This window comes from Camelina sativa, chromosome 17 (assembly GCF_030686135.1).
Source record: "Camelina sativa cultivar CO46 ecotype springtype chromosome 17, ASM3068613v1".
Taxonomy (NCBI): domain Eukaryota; kingdom Viridiplantae; phylum Streptophyta; class Magnoliopsida; order Brassicales; family Brassicaceae; genus Camelina; species Camelina sativa.
Window position 1 is genome coordinate 8,834,284 of NC_141896.1, and position 19,041 is coordinate 8,853,324.

At 36.7% G+C, this 19,041-nt stretch overlaps 5 protein-coding genes across 9 annotated transcripts; 1 reads left to right on the plus strand and 4 right to left on the minus strand.

The window, feature by feature from the left end:
- Positions 1-22: 22 nt before the first annotated feature.
- Positions 23-3,207, minus strand: LOC104756408 (O-fucosyltransferase 6). The gene is made up of 9 exons (XM_087494305.1): positions 2,672-3,207; positions 2,512-2,571; positions 2,263-2,353; positions 2,004-2,080; positions 1,820-1,908; positions 1,548-1,731; positions 1,128-1,412; positions 711-1,042; positions 23-619 (listed from the first exon to the last, which is right to left on the minus strand). The coding sequence occupies exons 1-9, from the start codon at positions 2,819-2,821 to the stop codon at positions 175-177; spliced, it is 1,713 nt and encodes a 570-aa protein (XP_087350431.1). The 5' UTR covers positions 2,822-3,207; the 3' UTR covers positions 23-174.
- A 2,067-nt stretch (positions 3,208-5,274) lies between these two features.
- LOC104756411 (butanoate--CoA ligase AAE1) lies at positions 5,275-7,467 on the minus strand. Its single transcript, XM_010478998.2, has 2 exons — positions 7,048-7,467; positions 5,275-6,897 (listed from the first exon to the last, which is right to left on the minus strand). Exons 1-2 carry the CDS (start codon positions 7,243-7,245, stop codon positions 5,440-5,442), a joined length of 1,656 nt encoding a protein of 551 aa, XP_010477300.1. The 5' UTR covers positions 7,246-7,467; the 3' UTR covers positions 5,275-5,439.
- Positions 7,435-12,382, minus strand: LOC104756412 (uncharacterized). 5 transcript variants are annotated; one of them, XR_015586234.1, is made up of 15 exons: positions 11,778-12,348; positions 11,597-11,694; positions 11,333-11,495; positions 11,131-11,241; positions 9,976-10,974; positions 9,692-9,844; positions 9,508-9,607; positions 9,294-9,401; positions 8,987-9,181; positions 8,829-8,885; positions 8,680-8,751; positions 8,401-8,499; positions 8,173-8,304; positions 7,918-8,091; positions 7,435-7,830 (listed from the first exon to the last, which is right to left on the minus strand). XR_015586234.1 is itself a non-coding variant. In XM_010479000.3 (15 exons), exons 1-15 carry the CDS (start codon positions 12,183-12,185, stop codon positions 7,687-7,689), a joined length of 3,000 nt encoding a protein of 999 aa, XP_010477302.1. In that variant the 5' UTR covers positions 12,186-12,382; the 3' UTR covers positions 7,435-7,686. The 5 variants fall into 5 exon arrangements, 3 of the variants coding, with proteins under 3 accessions (XP_010477302.1, XP_087350437.1, XP_087350436.1); XR_015586235.1 differs by having other exon boundaries at positions 11,341-11,495; positions 11,778-12,335; XM_010479000.3 differs by having other exon boundaries at positions 9,307-9,401; positions 11,778-12,382.
- A 2,530-nt stretch (positions 12,383-14,912) lies between these two features.
- On the minus strand, positions 14,913-17,047 carry LOC104756413 (dolichol-phosphate mannosyltransferase subunit 1). The gene is made up of 8 exons (XM_010479001.3): positions 16,840-17,047; positions 16,300-16,399; positions 16,169-16,202; positions 16,010-16,086; positions 15,908-15,933; positions 15,653-15,817; positions 15,453-15,567; positions 14,913-15,355 (listed from the first exon to the last, which is right to left on the minus strand). The coding sequence occupies exons 1-8, from the start codon at positions 16,956-16,958 to the stop codon at positions 15,251-15,253; spliced, it is 741 nt and encodes a 246-aa protein (XP_010477303.1). The 5' UTR covers positions 16,959-17,047; the 3' UTR covers positions 14,913-15,250.
- A 115-nt stretch (positions 17,048-17,162) lies between these two features.
- On the plus strand, positions 17,163-18,783 carry LOC104756414 (small nuclear ribonucleoprotein SmD3b). Its single transcript, XM_010479002.2, has 5 exons — positions 17,163-17,466; positions 17,993-18,045; positions 18,133-18,199; positions 18,294-18,347; positions 18,496-18,783. The coding sequence occupies exons 1-5, from the start codon at positions 17,308-17,310 to the stop codon at positions 18,550-18,552; spliced, it is 390 nt and encodes a 129-aa protein (XP_010477304.1). The 5' UTR covers positions 17,163-17,307; the 3' UTR covers positions 18,553-18,783.
- Positions 18,784-19,041: the final 258 nt, after the last annotated feature.

The following is a 19,041-nucleotide window of genomic DNA, read 5'->3' on the forward strand; positions in this document are numbered from 1 at the left end:
TCTAAACAGACTCAACAACTAATTTTTGTCGGAAAAAGTAAGAAAATGAATTGAAAAAAAAAAAAAGGATCATTCCTCCTCAGATTGGATTTATATGTACATAAGACATGTTGAGAGGCATATGACCACAATAAAAAGGTTGAAAAAACCACTTTGAATCTTTCTATAACTGAATCAATCTGATAGCATTTCTTCTAGCTCAGGCTCATCCGAAATAGATGATGCATCATCATAATCTAACCTCGTACCATTATACAATCCTCTGTCCTGTAAATCAGTTTGGTCTTCCTCATAATCTGTCCCTGTTGACGACTCTGCATCTTCATCTTCGTTCTGTTCATCATTGCTTACTCCAACATCTTTTTTGTTTTTCTTCCAAAGTTTTCTCGAATCCATATTTCCCGCCTTTAATTTAGTATCTTCGCATATACAAGTTGATGGATTCTCATGAAACTCACCTCTACCAGCTCGTACTTCCTTTGGCTCTCCCATGAATCCTTTCTGAAATGTTCTGACTCTTGAAGCAAACTCCTCCCAAGTAGTATTCTCTTTGCTCATAAACAACTTGTATAGCTTTTTCGCATTCGGTCTAATTGTCGGTTTATGTCCAAAATATCTCCTACATAACACCAAGAAATCATTCAACACAACGCTTAAAAAAAAACATAAATGAAGAAGAAAGAAAGAAGCTTTGGTTTGATCAAAACTACCTTCGACCGGCTAATATTCTTGCCATATTCCCGTTATTGTTGGTAACGAAGACATCACTTTCATCACACACAACGAAATCGAGTGCAGCCATCCGTGAAGAATAAGAAGAAAATGGTTTCAACTCCATTTTTGTTGCTATGGTGTCTTTTGAATAGAAATGAGGGAATAATGCTTTCAAAGGAGCTAATGATTTCTCTCCTCCGTAAACTTCACCTGATGCAACGTATATATGAACATCGCTCCCATATCCCAAAGCTCTAAGCATTAATCCAACTTCTTCTGGTGTAAGCGGACATCTTCCTTGTCGTCTTTGCTTCTCCGGGTTATTTACCTGCCATGGAAGTTTAACTCGTTAAATCCAACACGAAACAAGAAAAAAAGAAGAAGTCATGCACAATAAGATTTTGTATCCCTACATGTAAAGTTTTCCATCTCCTTCTGATTGTTCCCAACTCTTTTTTCTCCTTGTCACCACCTCCATAGTAACATCCCGAGAAGGCAAGCATATCAGGTTCAAACCTAAGATGTAAAGCAATGAAGTGTTTGCTCTTTTTCCTCATTCTTCTGACCAATTCATTACCCATTTCAATAATTGGATCAGTGAACTTAAGTGCATGATAGTTTACTCTACACCTCAGCTTCTGCAAATCATCTCTCAACTTGTTTGAAAGTCTGTAATCAAATTTATTCAACTGAACTGCCTGAAACAAAAGAGTTTGGAAGACCAAAAAATCATATATAAGCATCATAAAGAAAGATGAAATCATGAAGCCTTTAGAGATGAAAGATGAAATCATGAAGCTAAAGGATTGAGAGAGAAAAGCATGAAAACTTACATGCCTTTTCTGAAGAACAGGTAATACCCGATTGATATAACATCTCTCATTGCATTTTCTCGGTACACGCATTCTACTAGGACTCCATGTTTTTCCTCCTTTTTGTGGAAGTGTCTCTATGATTTTGACATCTTTTGAGAGAAATGACATAAACCAATCAACATCAAAAATATTCGAGAAGTCACTGCATAAAAAAAACACAAAACTAGATGTTACTATGACGCACAACACTTTTGATTTTTACCAAAGCAAAAGCAAATCTGAGCAAGAACCTGGCATCTTTCCAGTAAGATTTCTGATCTAGCTTTGGAATAACAAGTGTAGCATTTAGAATCCGAGCAGCAACAACAGCATCTACAATCTGAACATCAGAACAATTACATGGTGAAACTCAGAACAAAACTTCAGTACCAAAAAAAATTAACCTTAAAATCAGAGAAAGCAAAAGGAACTTACTCCAGTTCGTTGTTGGTTTAAACCACCGCTAGTGGCGATTGCCAAGTATCGATCATTCCTAGTAATTGCTTTAGCATCTGCAGTAAGAAAATCAAATGTAGTGTGTAACTAACAAACCTCATGAAATTCCAAAACTACTATTGGCTGATTCTAGATAGCTAAACTATATTCCCAAATTGCAGAAACATCCAAGCATTCTAAATTGAACTTTCTCTAAATTTCATATCTCTAAACACCAAAAGTGAAAAACTTTACGTACTTGGGAACTTGGTGCTTGCATTACAGCAACCATAAAAGAATTCAGCATTCCAAGAACGCCAGATATCACGATCTGATCTCCCTCCATTTCTCTGCTTCCGTTCAAAACAAACACACAAACCCCAAAAGAGCCAATAAGGTAGAATGCAACAAAAAAAATATCCACACTTTACAACAAAAAGGCACACTTTGCAACAAAAGAAACATTACAAAAACCCATTTTGAGTATATCAAAATTAAGAACCCTAACCGGAACTGTGAAAACGACTGGTATGTTCTTCTCATCATCGACTCCAGAGATAATCCGCTTCTGCAATCAAAACATAAAACAATGGCGTTAAGAAACAGAGAGAGAGATCATAAACAAAAATATGTAAAGTCTTAATAAAAGAGAGAGAGAGAGCGTGTACGGAGATGCGGCGATCGGAATCATCAGGAGGAGGTGAAAGAATGGAGAGAAGAGCGAAGAGGATGAGGAGAGCTCCAGAGACAGCGCATATTAAAGGAAGGAGACGACGGAGACGGTTGTAATAACTGTAGCGCCGCCGCTGAAAAGCCATTGAAGGCTACACGCGGCGCCTTTTTTTACCTTCGCCTCGAAACAGAACACGCGGCTCCAATGGAGACAGAAACACACAAAAGTCTTCGTCTTTAAAGAGAGGAGAGACAAAAGAGAGTTGTAAATCCCTCTGGTTTTTTCACGACATCTCCATCACCACCATTACAATCATTACCAGATTCTCTTCTCTCTCTCTCTCGTTTCAATCAAAGATTGAATTTTTATATTTATCAGAGAGAGAGAGAGAGGGAGAGAGAAAGGTTGAATTTTTTTAATTTATATATAATACTATTGAGAAATGTTATTTTGTTTGTTTTTGTTTTTGTGTTGGGACAGTTCTTATAGATTTCTGGGCTCTGAAAGAAATGAGGCACCGCCTCCAGCACTTCCTTCCTTCTAACAGCTTTATTTTTTTTTTTTTTTTAATTTCATTAATTTTATTATTGAATTAAGGGAACTTGAATTGAATTATGAAATTTAATTTGAGTTTTAATGATAAAATATTTAATCACTATGATGAGCTGGATTGAGAATCTTGCAAATGCAAGTTATTCTATTTTTTGTTGATTTTGATTGTTTAGTTTTCCTGTTTTGCTTAATTACACTTATCAGAACATTATTTGTTTCCTAATAATTGATTTTTATCAAAATCATAATTTAAGAGATAAGATTAGCGTTTCTGTAAACTCTTTAACCATCTTTTCATAATAGAGCCAGTTGCAAGCTTTTGTTTTTGTTAAAATCACTTTAGAACTTTAGAACCATTACTGTCTCAATTTCCATAATGGTGTAAATATTACTCTTTGCTTTTTAGCATTTGTTATATCATTCGTCCTTATGAATTTTCTTCTTTATTATAGAAAAAGAAGAATATTTGAAAATTTAACTATTTCGGTTATTAACTTTTGCTAAAGAGTGTAAGTGAACAAATAGCGTGAACTGCCAAGGAAAGTATACTCTTTTTGTCTTTGTCTTTTTACACTGTTTCTGTTTGCTTGGTCTTGTCTAGGTCTGGGCATAAAAACCGTATCCGAATAGCCAATCCGGAACCCGACCCGAAAAACCGGGTTCGGGTTGGGTTCGGGTTTGCCTATAAAACCTTATTGGGTTCTATTTTTTAATACCCGTAGGTTCGGGTTAGGGTCGGGTAATACCCGGTACCCGTTTGGGTACCCAATAAACCCGAACATATAAACATATTTATAATATTTATCATTAATATAATGCAATTACCCTAAAGTTATGATTATAATTTTGAATATTTCATTTAGTTTTATACCTAAATATCAAAAATAATCAAAATATCTAAAATATATTGTCACATAAGTCAAACTTTAATTAAATTTATTTAAATTTAATTAATTTTAGTTATATTTTTTCGGGTACCCGGTAGTTCGGGTACTAATTGGGTTCTGAAAATTGTAATCCAAACCGACCCGAACCCGGTACTACCCGAACCGAACCGAACCCAAACATGATAAAATACCCGAATGGGTTCTATTTTCCATTACCCATTAACCCGAACCCGAACGGGTAATACCCGAACCCAAACGGGTAACCCGAATACCCAGCGCTAGTCTTGTCACAATCCGCTCAACATAAATGGTGTGAGCCGGTTTGTAGAATTTTGGATTCGTACTCCATACCAAATTCGGGAAAATAATTAACGGTTTTGAGATCATCTTTACCTATGGTCTAAGTCTAACCCGAGTAAGAGGTCCGGTCTAGTTACGCAATCGTGTAGTGTACATTGATTGAGACGGAAAAAAAAAAGATAACTCACACGCAAATTGTAGATTGATTATCATGGTAGATTAATCGTTTTTGTTTATCTTTACGCCTTCATCGAATCATTAAAGATGATGATTCTCTTTTTTCTTGGTATAGCTTACAAGTTTCACCATGTGAATTAAACGTAGTGTTTTATTAAGTGTGTCAACCATATACTTGAGATTTATAATAAAGTTCACTCATTTCGTTGCAATGTTAACGTCTACTTTTTCGTGAATACGAAATATAGGATACATTGTAATCGATTACAAAAGATTTCATCACGATAATCAAAATTTCATTTCTGTTTTGTAACAGGATTCGTTTAGTGATAATAAATTTTGTGATTAATTTTACTTTAGTTAAGAGTAATCCCTATAAATATTATATATAATCTCTTTCGTTTAATATAATACTACATAATTACATACACTTGTGAGTTGTCAATTGTACAATGTCACGTATGTGTTGATCACGACTTCCTAAGAACTACAGTAGTAGTACTTTATTTAGTTTTCTTAAAAAAATCGAATTCTAATTAAACAAATTGCAGTAAAGAACAACGTAAAAATAGATTATTAAGAGACAATGATCCAAGGATTGATTCCCTTAAGATAAGATATATCCACTTGACATCAGATTCAACTCTCTCCCAAGTCAGAAATCAGAATGCTAGAGATCTAATTTTCCGGAATTCAATTTCATCATCCCGCTCTTATTTATTTTAGAAAACCATACAAACTTGGTTTAAGTTTTTTTATTCACACACAACATGATCTCATACGACAGTAGTAATTTTATAACACACATTTCGAAGAGAGTGAAAGTAATAAAAATAAGCTTACCAATTCATAACTTGCTTACGGCTTTCTTTGATAAGCTTCCCAATGCCTTAGCCTTGGTCCTCAGAACAAACTTCTGAACTTTTCCAGTCGATGTTTTAGGAAGATCCTCAAACACGATACTCCTTGGAGCCATGTAATGCGGAAGCCTGTCCCTGCAATAACTTATAAGCTCCTCCGCACTGACTTTTACCCCGTCTTTGAGCTTCACAAATGCACAAGCAGTCTCACCCCAATACTCATCTGGCCTCGCAACCACAGCTGCTTCAAGAACACTAGGATGGGTGAACAGAGTAGACTCAACTTCGATAGAGCTAATGTTTTCTCCTCCAGAGATTATAATGTCTTTCGATCGATCTTTGAGCTCAATGTATCCGTCGGGGTGTTTAACACCTAAGTCACCACTCCAAAACCATCCTCCTTTAAAAGCTTCCTTGGTTGCCTCAGGGTTCTTTAAGTAACCATTCATCACTGTGTTTCCCCTGAAGACAACTTCACCCATAGTCACACCATCAGCTGGCAAAGTTCTCAAGGTTACAGGATCTTTAACTTGTATTTCCTCGATCCCCAAATGATTAACGCCTTGTCGGGCTTTCATTTTCGCCTGTTCTTCTCTAGGCAAAGAGTCCCACTCAGGTTTCCATGTACATATCGTGCCAGGTCCATAGGTTTCAGTTAACCCATAGGAATGAAACATAGAGAACCCCAACTCTTCCATCTTGTAAATCACATGAGCTGGTGGTGGTGCAGCACCGGTTATAAAGGATACCTTCCCCGGAAGCGGTTTCTGCTCGGACTCAGGCGCGTTGATGATCATATTCAATATTGTTGGTGCACCTGCCAAGTGAGTCACCTTGTGCTTGGAAATATTATCGAATATACCCTTGGCAGTTACGTTCCTCAAACATATATTAGTCCCACCAAGAGCAGTAACGCCCCACAATAAGCACCAGCCATTGCAATGAAACATTGGATTAGTCCATAGAAATGTAGGCGATGAGTGCATTTCGTTGAGCAAAACCGCAGCCAGAGAATTCAAATAAGCACCTCTGTGACTATAAACAACACCTTTGGGGCTGGAAGTGGTACCTGATGTGTAATTGACAGATATAGGATCACACTCATCGTTTGGTCGTTTAACCTCGAAATCGGATTTCCCCATGGCCACAACATCTTCGTATTCCATCGCATTCTTTTTCCCTGAAACAGATCGAACAAAAGGCTCCGGGATCAAGACCAAAAGCGGGACCTTGTCACCGTTCTTAGAGAGGATCTCTAAAGCTCCTTGAGCTATTTGAAGAAACTGATGATCAGCAAAAATCACTTTTGTCCCTGAATGTCGCAGTAAGACAGCTACAAGTGCTGAGTCATGACGAATGTTGAGTGTACATAGCAAACCTCCAACCATAGGAACACCAAAATGCAACTCAACCATAGCTGGAATGTTTGGGGCCAACACTGAAACCTGACAACTTCAAGAATCAGAATCAGAACTTGAAAACTTTCTTAGGGATGAGACTTTTAAAAAAGAAATCTCCAAAACAGCGACACAGAGGCGTGCAATAAAAAGAAGTAAAAATCAAGCTAAAAGAAAAAAGAAAAAAAAAGTTCTGACCACATCGCCGGTGGAGATCCCGAGCTGAGAGAGAGCAGAGGCGAGTCTGACGCAGCGGTCACGAGTCTGGCGCCACGTGTACTTGACGGAGCCATAAACTACGGAGATCCTGTCAGCGTAGACTACGGCAGATCGATCGAGGAAACTGATCGGAGTGAGAGGAACGTAGTTGGCCGGAGACTTGATAGTTCCCTCCATCTTCTTTGCTTTGTCCGCCGGAAAAGTAATATACTATAGTATACTACTATGACTTTAACTGTTCCTCTTCTCTTAAAACGCAAATCTAGCCTTTGGATTTTTGTCGTATTATGTATTAAGCATACATCTATTTGGTTTTTGCTATCTCAGTGTAGTTCTAGTACGAAGTGGTCTACACCACATATTCAGTGTCGTATTAACTTTTTTCTTTTCTCTTTTCTTGCAAAAAACACCTTTTACATGTTTTTCATTTTCAAGTACAGTACATAATTTTTTTACAAACTGAAAATATCTAGAGCTTAAAATAAATTCACACATCCTTACAGTAATTAGTTAAAAACAGTGGCTTCGTAAAGGTACCTATGAAATAGCTCAAAAAAAGCCTGAGATTTGAAGAATGGCGATGCAGCATTCGTGTGGACATCAGATCTGGCTGGCAGTTCAGGCCCTGGAAGATTTTGTCTCTGCTCCAGCAACAGTCATCAAGCTTCCAGTGTCAGACATGTAGTGATAATTGTAATTGATTCTGGTCACTAAATCAGCCAAGTGAGGGAAGTGTCCCACATTCAGCTTCGAAGACAATACCTGCAAGTTCAATTTCCCATACTCATATTAAAATCAATTAAGGAGGTTTCAGAAGTACTCAAGAGTTTTAGATATAAGTGGCCTTACTCTAAGGAGGAAAGCAATACAGTCCTCAAATTGTTTCTCAATCCTGTCTATCTCCATTTCGCATCTCGCCTTCATCGCTGAAACTGCTCCTCCGCTGCTCAGAGTCTGTTGTATTGAGTAGAATTCTAGAGCTAAACCGAGAATCATGTTGATCCGACTTGCGATGATTGCCCACTATACAAAAACCACCAAACACATGGGAGTTATAGTTACAGATTCAAAAATTTTGTTATGCATTTAAGAATGGCCCATTACCAGTTTTTCTTGTACCACAAAGCATTGCCTCTGAATCGATAACAAGTAGGTCTCATGTACATATATGACCTCATCTAGAGAACCTGCTTTTACCATAGATTCACACAGTTCACGCCACGCGGTGTGATATACCTGTTTACAAAATCCAGTTAAGCCTGACAAGCTTTTCATCTTATTCAAGCAGCAAACGGCGGTAACTGTAACTAACTATTCAGTATCAGACAATACCCTGTCCATTACGTATTGATGAAAAGCATCCACAAAATTGAGGAGCTTTTGTTCCAGTAACCAGTGGTGCTTGCGGATTTTTGTTGCAGAGCCTTTACCCTATAATACATAAACACCAAAGTCACTAAGTTTATCAAACTAAACCACATTATTATGATTCCTCTTTATATTAATCCTTATTGATATATGAAAAAATTGATTAGGCTCTTTAAAATTGAATTTAAGTGTTACATGAAACAGTTTAAAATGAAAGAAATCAGTTTGAGAGATATCAAAGACCTTCCACATCCACCTTCGTGCTTTATCAAGCACATATTTTGCTCGCTTGACCTTCAACAAAAATCCCATCACCTGTATTCATTAAAACAGTCAAACACAGAACATCGAAATGTTTCCCCAACAAAAAAAGCTGGATAAGAAAGGGTTACCTGGTTATACTTCTTAATGGCCTCACTATTGGCAATAAGCTCAAGCGGCCATGGCACCTTAAAAAGGAAAATGGTTTAGACCTTTAAATACACATCTATGTAGCCCATGTAATATGCACGCAGCATTTAGGTGGAAGACTATATGTGTTTCTCGATACCTTGTATGTGAATTTGAGAGACTCAAGACAATCTATCCCAAAGTTGTTAACACGGCTTTTACGAGTTGAAGTAAGTGGTATTACGTCACCCTTGACATCTTTGTCTCTGTCTAAAGAATCTTCTCTGGAAATAGATACCACCAATGAATCAGGACTGCTTAACAACATGGCATCAGCTGAATTTCTAATTGATTCCTGTGGACAATCATTACAATTTGGAATTTAGTTTGTCTGTATGAACACGATTAACAACCAGAATCTTTCTATAAGTGATAACTAAGATGAGAGCAGTGTCGCTAGAACGCACCAAGAGTGGTTACCTGAAGGATTATGTTCAACTCAAAATCATCATTTGATGACTCTCCCTTGCCCAGTCTATCGAATATGACAGTCAGAAAGTGTTGCAGAAGGTCCCCTGAATTTTTGAAGGATTCATTAAGATTCCAGATACGAACCTATTACCAAAGAAGTTGAAGCACATAAAACATACCTGAACTTTGATTTGAAAAGAAAAAACATACCTGAACCTAACAAGTAAATGGCACGCAACACTGCAAGTTCGTGCATCAATTTCCAATCATTCATTAGTCTTGACAAAATCACTTTGCCAATGTAGTCCGTCTACAACACACACAACTTTCATAAGGTAACAGAAGTATGAAAGCTGTAGCAAATAATAGCAATGCAAAGCTTCCATCACCGTACCTGCCTCCTGATGTAGATTGTGAAGCATTCTTGCAGTATTACAACAGGAAGTGGAGTATCACTTGGCTCTTCCTTAAGCATCCAGCTGAGAACTCTTGAAGGAAGTGTACTATTCTTTTGGAAAGGTAAGAATTCTGACATGTGGAGCTTCGGCTTTTTTTGTTTTGTTGATCACAAAGATTTCAAAATAAGCTATCAGAAACTATTGCACACGGGAGAATCACACGGGAGAAAAGTGAAGGATGGGACATAAAATGAATCATAGAATCATCACTATCAAGTACCTGGAACGACGGAAGCAACGTGGGAAAGGGAAATAACGTTTCTAGAATTTTCAAGTCATCCTGAGAAGAAAGAAACTCAGATGTACCAAATTGAAATCCAAATCTGTAGTCCGTTCCGCTCAATCCAGCATCTGCCAATCCAGATCCCTCAAAAACAGCACTCAACAAACTCTCATCATTTAAAGGGGGTAAATAATAGTTTTGTGATAAGTTCAAGGCATTCCACGCCTTTTTATTCCTCTGAAGATCTATTTTAGATACTGAAACAACAACGTTTTCATGACAGAATAACCCTTGCAATGCCTTCTCGGCAGCTAGACCAGTTTTTTCGTTCCCAACACAAGTAACATAACTTGCACTCGGGTGTTCCAGTTTGGCCTCCCTAGATCTTTTCTCTTGCACAGCACCAACCAACAACTTATACCACATTCGATCTGAGTAGGTGAGAACCGGAAGATCTTTATCACCCATGCCATTCACCAGCTCTCCACTTATATATGATGCTAAAGTTGGAGAAATCTCCCACTCATCCACCTCATCTTTCCACAGATATCTAGATACATGATCACCATGGCCTATAAGGCCAGCAAGTGATAGACAAAAGATTTCAGACAAGGATAAATCTGCAGTGCTTCTAAAGCTGTTCTTTTCAGCCAGGGGTATTGCAGTGTCCAAATTCCCAAAACCATTTCGCCCACGGTGCTGAATCTTTCCAAAAATTTCTGAACACGTGGAAGGAATATGCTGAATCAGCTGCAGTGACTTTCCAGCAGAAACAATCGACTTACAGATGTCTTTTATGAATATTGGGCATAACACCCGATTATTCTGGTCTTTCTCTTTGTCAGAAACTGAAGTGGAGTCATTCACGTTCACTCCTTTCTTTTGATTTAGCTTAGTTACATTTGATTTTGGACCCGACACCCTCGTCAACAGATAGCTTTTCTCCCAAAACTCTGCATCGTCAACGGAGACTGATTGGTTGGCTGTAAAAAACAACTGCGAAGAACAAAAGTTAATCTTCACATCAACCAAAGATAACGAACTTTCAATGTGCTAGCCTTGTAAATAAAATACTTGATGTGGAAAAATAAACTGCTACAAGAAAATCGTTGAACACCCATGGAACATAAATACAATTCCAAGAACACCTACCTCTTCAAAAGGATCATCAAGAGTTCCCTCAAACAACCATGAATCCAAACCCTCTACGTATGGCAATAAACTTCCAGCAAAGATTTGTAGCAGCATATGAAATCCTTCCACCTGGTCCAAATATTATCATTATACCAGTTATAAAAATGAGCAACAAAAAGGGAGAAACACACAAAAAAAAACTCAGGAAAAAGGTCACAACCTCACCACCTTGTACAAGGCATACTTCATCTAGCCTCTTGTAAAGGTAATCAAGAACGTGAACAGCAATTTCAGCTGCCGAAATAGTTGAACTTGACTCAAAATACGCATGAGGGAGTGCACCTCGTACAACTTGTAAGAGATATTCAGCACCTGAACACATACTAGAAAATAGAAACAAAAATAAAAGATGAACACTGCTATAAAATCTATCTCTTGAACCGAGAAAGAGCATCCAATAGATAAAAGTATCTAGGCTACACACCTAGATAAAGAACTAGTTAATCCCAATAAGGTTGGAGTGACAGTAACATTAGAATTGCTGATCTTCACTTCCTCGTTCAAAGCAATATCTCTGAGTCTCTGTTCCAATACCAATTGCATATCAGTCTCCACATAACAAATGTTCAAGAACAGATATTAAAGAAAAAAAGGGGATAACTTGCCTCAAGCCAAGCAGAAATAGAGTTAGAAAACGCCATTAAAGTAGGAGGAGATCTAGGAGAGGTATTAATTCCAGAAACAATAGACTCAACAAGCTTCAAACATGTTGCAGCATACAAAAACCCAGAGAGAAGAAGATGAAGGCTTGACTGAGACAAATGAGAAACTCGTATCGCACTTTTAGGGCGAAAAGTTTGTTCCTTTTGGTGCCAGATAATAAAGGGACTAGAGAAACCTTGCAATGCTTGTAAGACACCTCTCACCAGATCCAATTCATTCACGCTCACTGAGAGAGGGGCTACTAGTTCTGAGTGGTGTGTCCAAACTCTGCGACTGCACATCGCTCCCGGAATTGGGTTTTCTAACCCAGCGCGATCAACTCGAAGCAACGACGAGAGAAACGACTCCATAGCTGGGTTCAGCTACTATAAATTTTGATTTTCCATACCACAATTTGACTCTAAAGAGGGAAAATCGAAGAAGCTTGCTATAGATGAATTTGAGGAAAAAAGAGAGAAAGAGTGAGTGAGAGAGTGCGAGCGAGATCATATGAAAAAGGTATCTAATGGGCCTAAATGGTACTTCTCCATTTAGCCCAATAAAGGCCATCGCAGTTATTTGTAATTACCAAATTATACATGTACTATCATCTCATATAACAAAGAGTATTAACTCTGTGTTAAGTTTTATTTTGCTTATTAACAAAATAAACGCATAACAATGTTAGCTACTACCATAAACCTTTGTTGGTCGGAAGAAAAAACTTTGGTTATGGACCTTATGGGTTATGGGCTAGGCAAGTTGATGTATGTAGTGCTGACAGGAAACACTTGAACTCACGATACCCATATTACATAGTCGGAGACGGAGTCACACGAACCCCGACTATTTTTGAAGAAGAGAGCAAAAGATATGTGAATATGTAATCCTTTGTTTTACAGTAGTTGTAACACATAAGCTTGATTCATAGTAGGCTTGTAGACAACTAGAAGAGGCACGCTGATCACTCTTGGTATTACTGTATTAGTACATTATCGAATCGCAGCAGCCAACATGGAGACTTTGTGAAATTAAGTCCTTATTATTCAAATATATTACTTCTAATTTGAACGTTGAGGCTTATTTTTGATGTGGTCATCAGGTGGGATAAACATTCGCGTGTACACTATTACGATTTAATGTTCCAAGAAACGATACAATATTGCGTGTAAGATCTTATACATCTAAATATAACACTAGTTTTATTATACGACTACTTCATGAATGATTACAGTATAGCAGCAATGTAATATAGGAATGTTTTCCTAAACTGGCTATATATAAGAAAGACCCTATGCTTGGTGAAGATTCATTATAGGGTATGTGTGAGTATAAGATCTTATTTCTAATTATCACAATTGCTTTGATATATACACCAACTTACCTTTTCATCAAATTTTAAATGATAAGAATAAAAATGTTTATGTTATATCGTTTGTTCGTTTGTAAACCGTAATATATATATATATATATATATATATATATATATATATATATTTACAATGAGCGCTAGAGCACGATATTGTGGTATTGGTACACATATTTATAGTCGAAGCTAGCTAGCATTGGTAAAATAATAGACGCAGTCACGCAACTAGTACTAGTTATTGTTTTTATCGATCACATCACATGTTCATCAATTTCACCATCACTCAGATTTAAGTTCTTTCTAAAAATATGTCCAAATGAATAAGAACAAAGACATGAAAAATGGTATAGTCTCGTGTATATTTACTTCTCTAATATGCTCGTAACAATGTTATCTCTGCTGTAATGTTCTTTTATGCATGTATATAGTAAAGCCCTCTTGCTATTTTTCTTTAAGAGAGCTCTCAATGAAACAAAAGAGACATTTTCGATTTTAAAATTGATTGATCAGTGATAAAGTTCCCTCACTTTTATTCCCTTGATCAAGAACAGGAAAAATAATCCATTTTCAATACAATAATTTGGGGGAAACAATATTGGACAGCTTATATCTGGACAGAGTAAGATGGGTACAAACGTTATTTACTGATACTCATGCAAACAAAATAAAGAAAAAGGAAAAAAAAAACCAAAAATAACTAAAACAAGAATAACCCACTAATATAGCTAAATGAAACCCATGGAAATGTTATGGGTACACCAATAGATATATACGCACATTTATTTGTTTATATATATATATATTTGTATCGAGAATAAAGAAGTTAATGAGATGATGATGTCTGAGATATGGAGCAATGTGCCAATTGATGATTGAAATAAGAAACACAAGTAAGTTATGGCTTTTATTACCAATGTAGCCCAATTCACCCTCCCTATGTAGACAACCTTCTTCTTGTTCTTTGCATAGGAAACATTTCTTCTATTTTTTATTCCCCTATACTCATTTTAACCTTTTTATAGGTTTACTAAAACACTTCTTAGCATTGCCCCATCTTCTTGTGTAACTATGTTGTCTTTCTAATTCCACTTGGTCTTATCGCTCCACGTTTTATTGTGGTGTGAGACAGACAACGTGTGTATATAGAGCTTCGACAGATGATAATGTTTTAACGTTTCAAATACTATTGGTGGGCAAAATGTTTTAAAAATCATTAGAAGTGGCTATATATATTTCCAACTCTAACTTTGCTAGTTGATAACGTTAGAAGTGGCTGTATCTTGAACGCTATCGAGGATGAAAGATAACACCTCGAATGTTAGCCAATATTATCAAAACTCTAAATTCACTAACTAACGTAAAAAAATAATCATCATTAATAAACAGCTAGTCACATATTTTAGTAGGTTTATAAAGTATGGACTGATAACTTAACTTAAAGTGTTCCACTTGAACAGAAATATTCTCCGAGATTCCATCGTTTCACCTAATAAATTCTGAAAGGATCTCCTATTTTGATTCCATCCTAAGGTAGAGTGTCCGAGAGCTTTTTTTTTTAATTAGTCTTTTGGTCTTTTCTTTAATTAGTTTACGCTTAAAACGGATAGGAAAAACTCATAAAAATACTATATATAGTCTCATTCAAAGCATCTCTATAACCCTATTGGAATTGTTGGCTTGGAATGACAGTAACCCCCACATTCTTATACTTAATTAGACAGTTACAATATAGATTCAATTCAGCTGACTAATAAGAAATAAATACTACAGAAAATTGTTGAAAATAAGAATTTTTAGTCAATTGTTTCTAGATAGCAAACCTTTTTTGGTTGGTTAAGGATTTTTATCAAATGAAAAAAAATCTCAACTCAGCAGTATTCAAAAGGAACAACGTCTATAATATGAACTTTTGCGTCTCAAAAGATGCAGCTCTCTGAAGTCAAAATCTAAAGTGAAGTTTCTAGAAGACATGATCAGAGTTCAAGTGTTAATGGAAGCTATGATGCAATATAACTGTAGAAGATAACAAAAGAGGGACTCATGTGTTGTTAAGTTGCTTGGTGTCTCTTAAGTCGTGAGCAGGAGATAGACGAGGCCTTTTAGATATTCCACTATTTCAGATCCTCCGAGCTTTGAAGTTCCAAAGACTCTGTCGACAAATGTGATCGGTACCTGCAGATGAAGATGCACACCAGAGAATCAGGATTATGAATGATATCTAGTTTAAAAGCAATCGTAACCACAAGTGAACTGATGTATAAAGAGTGACCTCTTCAATCTGGTATCCTTTTCTGGAAGCACGAACGATCATTTCCATCTGAAAAACGTACCCTTTACTCACACATGAGCTAATCACATCTTCAAGCACACATTTCTTGTATAGCCTTTCAAAAATAAGGTCTGGAGGTCAGTCATGAAACTATCAAATGATGTCAGTAAAAAAGATGCACACAAATAGTTGATTTTTACCGGAATGACCCGGTTAAATCAGATACACCAGGCCATAAAAGTGTTTGAGCTAGCACGTTTGCTCCTCTACTAGTGAGTTTCCGCATAAGATTCCACCCGTGTACACCACCATCTTTTACATATCGTGTACCAGTTACTATACTTGCATTAGTCTCTAGTTGTTTCCTTTATGATTATAAAAAAAATCACCAGTCAGTTGAAATCACTATAGCATGTGAAATTATAAAGAGAACAAGAGACTCTTCTTTTTCTTACTTGATGAAACTCGGCAAGTATTTTGGCTGCAGAAGAGAAAAGTGGCTGGGTTAACTCAACAGTTACACAAGTAAATAAGAAAACTAAATTGATGGCTCTTACATGATGTGAAAGATCAGCATCCATGATTACAACGAAATCACCCGTAGCATACTTCAAACCGTGAATATATGCAGTTCCTGAGATTGATCATGTCAAGAAGATTAATTCCACTTCTTGTTAACCAAAACAAGAAAAAGATGAAGATACAAAATTACATACCTAGACCAAGCTTCTTGGCTCTAGCTCTTAAAAGCTGTATCATTATAAAAGACAAACACAGAGTTCAACTAAACAGAAGAGAGCACAATAATTTAAAAATACTCAGGTCCTAACTCAGTCATTGTACTCACAATACGGTCTTCACCATACAACTGCTGTAGTTGCTTGACAATATCTTGTGTGCCATCAGGACTCCCATCATCCACAACAATTATCTCAAAATCAACATCCCTATATCATCATACACACAAGCGGCCATATTTCTCAGTAACTTATCACAGAGAAGAGCCAACTTAAAAACTGCAATTCTATTAATTTCTTATAAAGATCTGAAATTAGCACATCTAAGCTTCTGATCATTCACCGATCATTAAACCACAACATTCATAAACAACATGAAATTAGCTTTTATATACAGTTTGAGGGATCACTAAAATTAGCCTTTACTAGCTCATGTGCAAAAAAAAAAAACAACAATCACGAATTTGGATCTGCAAGCTGGCTACAATGTAAAACCATGATCGGAAAATTTCCGAGATCCTTAAGGGAAATTGGCGATCAGATTCGAATTTTAAGCAATATTTTCCAAACAGTAACACCCCCGATTCTGGAATTGAACAAGGAACGTGAAAAAGGATCAAAGATATATATATATATATATATTCACTAACCGGAGATGCTTAAAAATAAGGTAGACAATGATAGCTATGTTGAGGCGCTCGTTGAAGGTAGGAATGATTATGCTATACTTATACTTCTTCTCTCCTATGTTCTCCTTCTCGTCCGCCATATCTCCCGGCGAGTTTTGCAGCCTTCTTCGTCTCTACTACACCCGTGAAAATCAGTCGTCGTCTGTAAAAAAAATACGGATTAAAAAAACAGTTAATGTCAAAATATAGGGACTAAAAAAGTAAAATTTTCAAATTGGGCCTAATATAATAAACGGGCCTAACTTAAAAGCCCGAAATTAAATGAGAGAAAACTTTTTAAAAACAGGTAAAAATCGTCCATAATAGCATCTGAATCGGTCGCTCTCTCTCTCTTTGCTTCCGCCATTTTTTTTTTTATTTTCTAGGTTGCAGAGTTAAGGGGAAGGTTTATAATTAGGGTTTTGTCTAGAGAGAGAAAGAGAAGGAGAGATGAGCCGAAGTTTGGGAATACCGGTGAAGCTTCTACACGAGGCATCGGGTCATATAGTGACGGTGGAGCTAAAGAGCGGTGAGCTCTACAGAGGAAGTATGATTGAGTGTGAGGATAACTGGAACTGCCAGCTCGAGGATATTACTTACACCGCCAAGGTAACTAACTGTTACTTTGATTATCTCGATTCGTTTTATTTTGAGATTTTTTTTTTTGAATTATAGGTTTCGTTTTCAATTTTTGTTGGTGCTGTAAAAACCCTAGATTTAGTGAGCTGGGTATAGTTGCTTGGAAATTTTAGATTGATTCTTATTTAGATTTGTAAGTATGATTATGTATCTTTGGAGTTCTTATTGTTATAAAACCCTAGAATTGGTGATCCTGTATAGTAATCCCTAGATTGGTTAAGCATAATAAAGTTTTATGCAAAGCCTAAGTTGCTCTTTAGAAATACAGGGGTCAAATAATGTGAATTACCTGAAGTTTGCAAGTCTTAAAGCTTCCTCTTTTTTACGATTTGTGTGCTGTATGGGTTTTGAATTAACCTGGAGTTTCCAGTTCAGAGTTATTTCACATTCTACATAGATAATCCTTCGACATGTTTATCTTCAGATACAGTATAATGGGTTTTCTTGTTAATTCTCACTTGACTTTTGTTTCGGATTTTCCAATGTTGTCTTACAGGATGGTAAAGTATCACAGCTTGAGCATGTCTTCATTCGAGGCAGCAAAGTCAGGTGCTGTAAACACTTCTTTTGACTTGTGCTTGGTTCCTGTTTTATGCTGGTTGATTAGTAATTTGACATATGGAGAGATCTTGACAGGTTTATGGTCATACCAGACATTCTCAAGCATGCTCCTATGTTCAAGCGTTTAGATGCTAGAATCAAGGTATTTACTTTCTGAACCCTGGATGCAGAATGATAGTAGAGTCTTTATGTGTATCCGCATTAAACTTAATACTTTACTTGGTTAATCAATGTAGGGAAAGAGCTCATCGCTGGGTGTTGGTAGAGGTAGAGCTGCAATGCGAGGAAAAGTAAGTTCACTCTCCCTATGAAATCAATGTTTCGAAGTTTTATGGGAGTTTTGCAGCATATTGAAATCCTTGTTAGCCCTTAATGTTTGTTTCTTCTTTGTCACTAACAATTGTTTGATTCTTGAATCTTTGTGATGTTCTCTTATAGCCGGTTGCTGGGCGTGGAACTGGAGGAAGGGGAGCAGTACCACCTGTGAGGAGATGATTGATTTTATGTCCAACTTGTAAGCTTTGATTCTGAGACAGTCTTTCTGCAATATCCAGGTCAGGTGAAAGCCGCCTTTCTTGTGTCTGGCATTTATGCTTTAGGGTACATTGTAAAACCAAACAAGAGAGAACGAGAGATATCTCCCAGATGCACTAGTAGTTCTGTATTTTGGGGTACCATGTTTGAATCAATTGACAAGTTTTCATTATGATCTTTTTGATTTGCCCATTCTCCATCTCTGGTAGTAGTGAATAAAGCAAAGCACACACTGATTTTCAAAATGGTCTTAATAAGACAAAGCTCTCGGCTAAATTGAAGGAACAAGATACTGAACACTAGCAGTAGATGAAGATAAACCATTGATTGACTAAGTAAGGAGGACTATAATCTTACAATAGCTGACTAACAATTTGGATTTTGGATATTTGGGAAACAATGTAAAAAGAGAACAAGTGATGTGTTGGTCATAGAATATCCTTGAGTAAA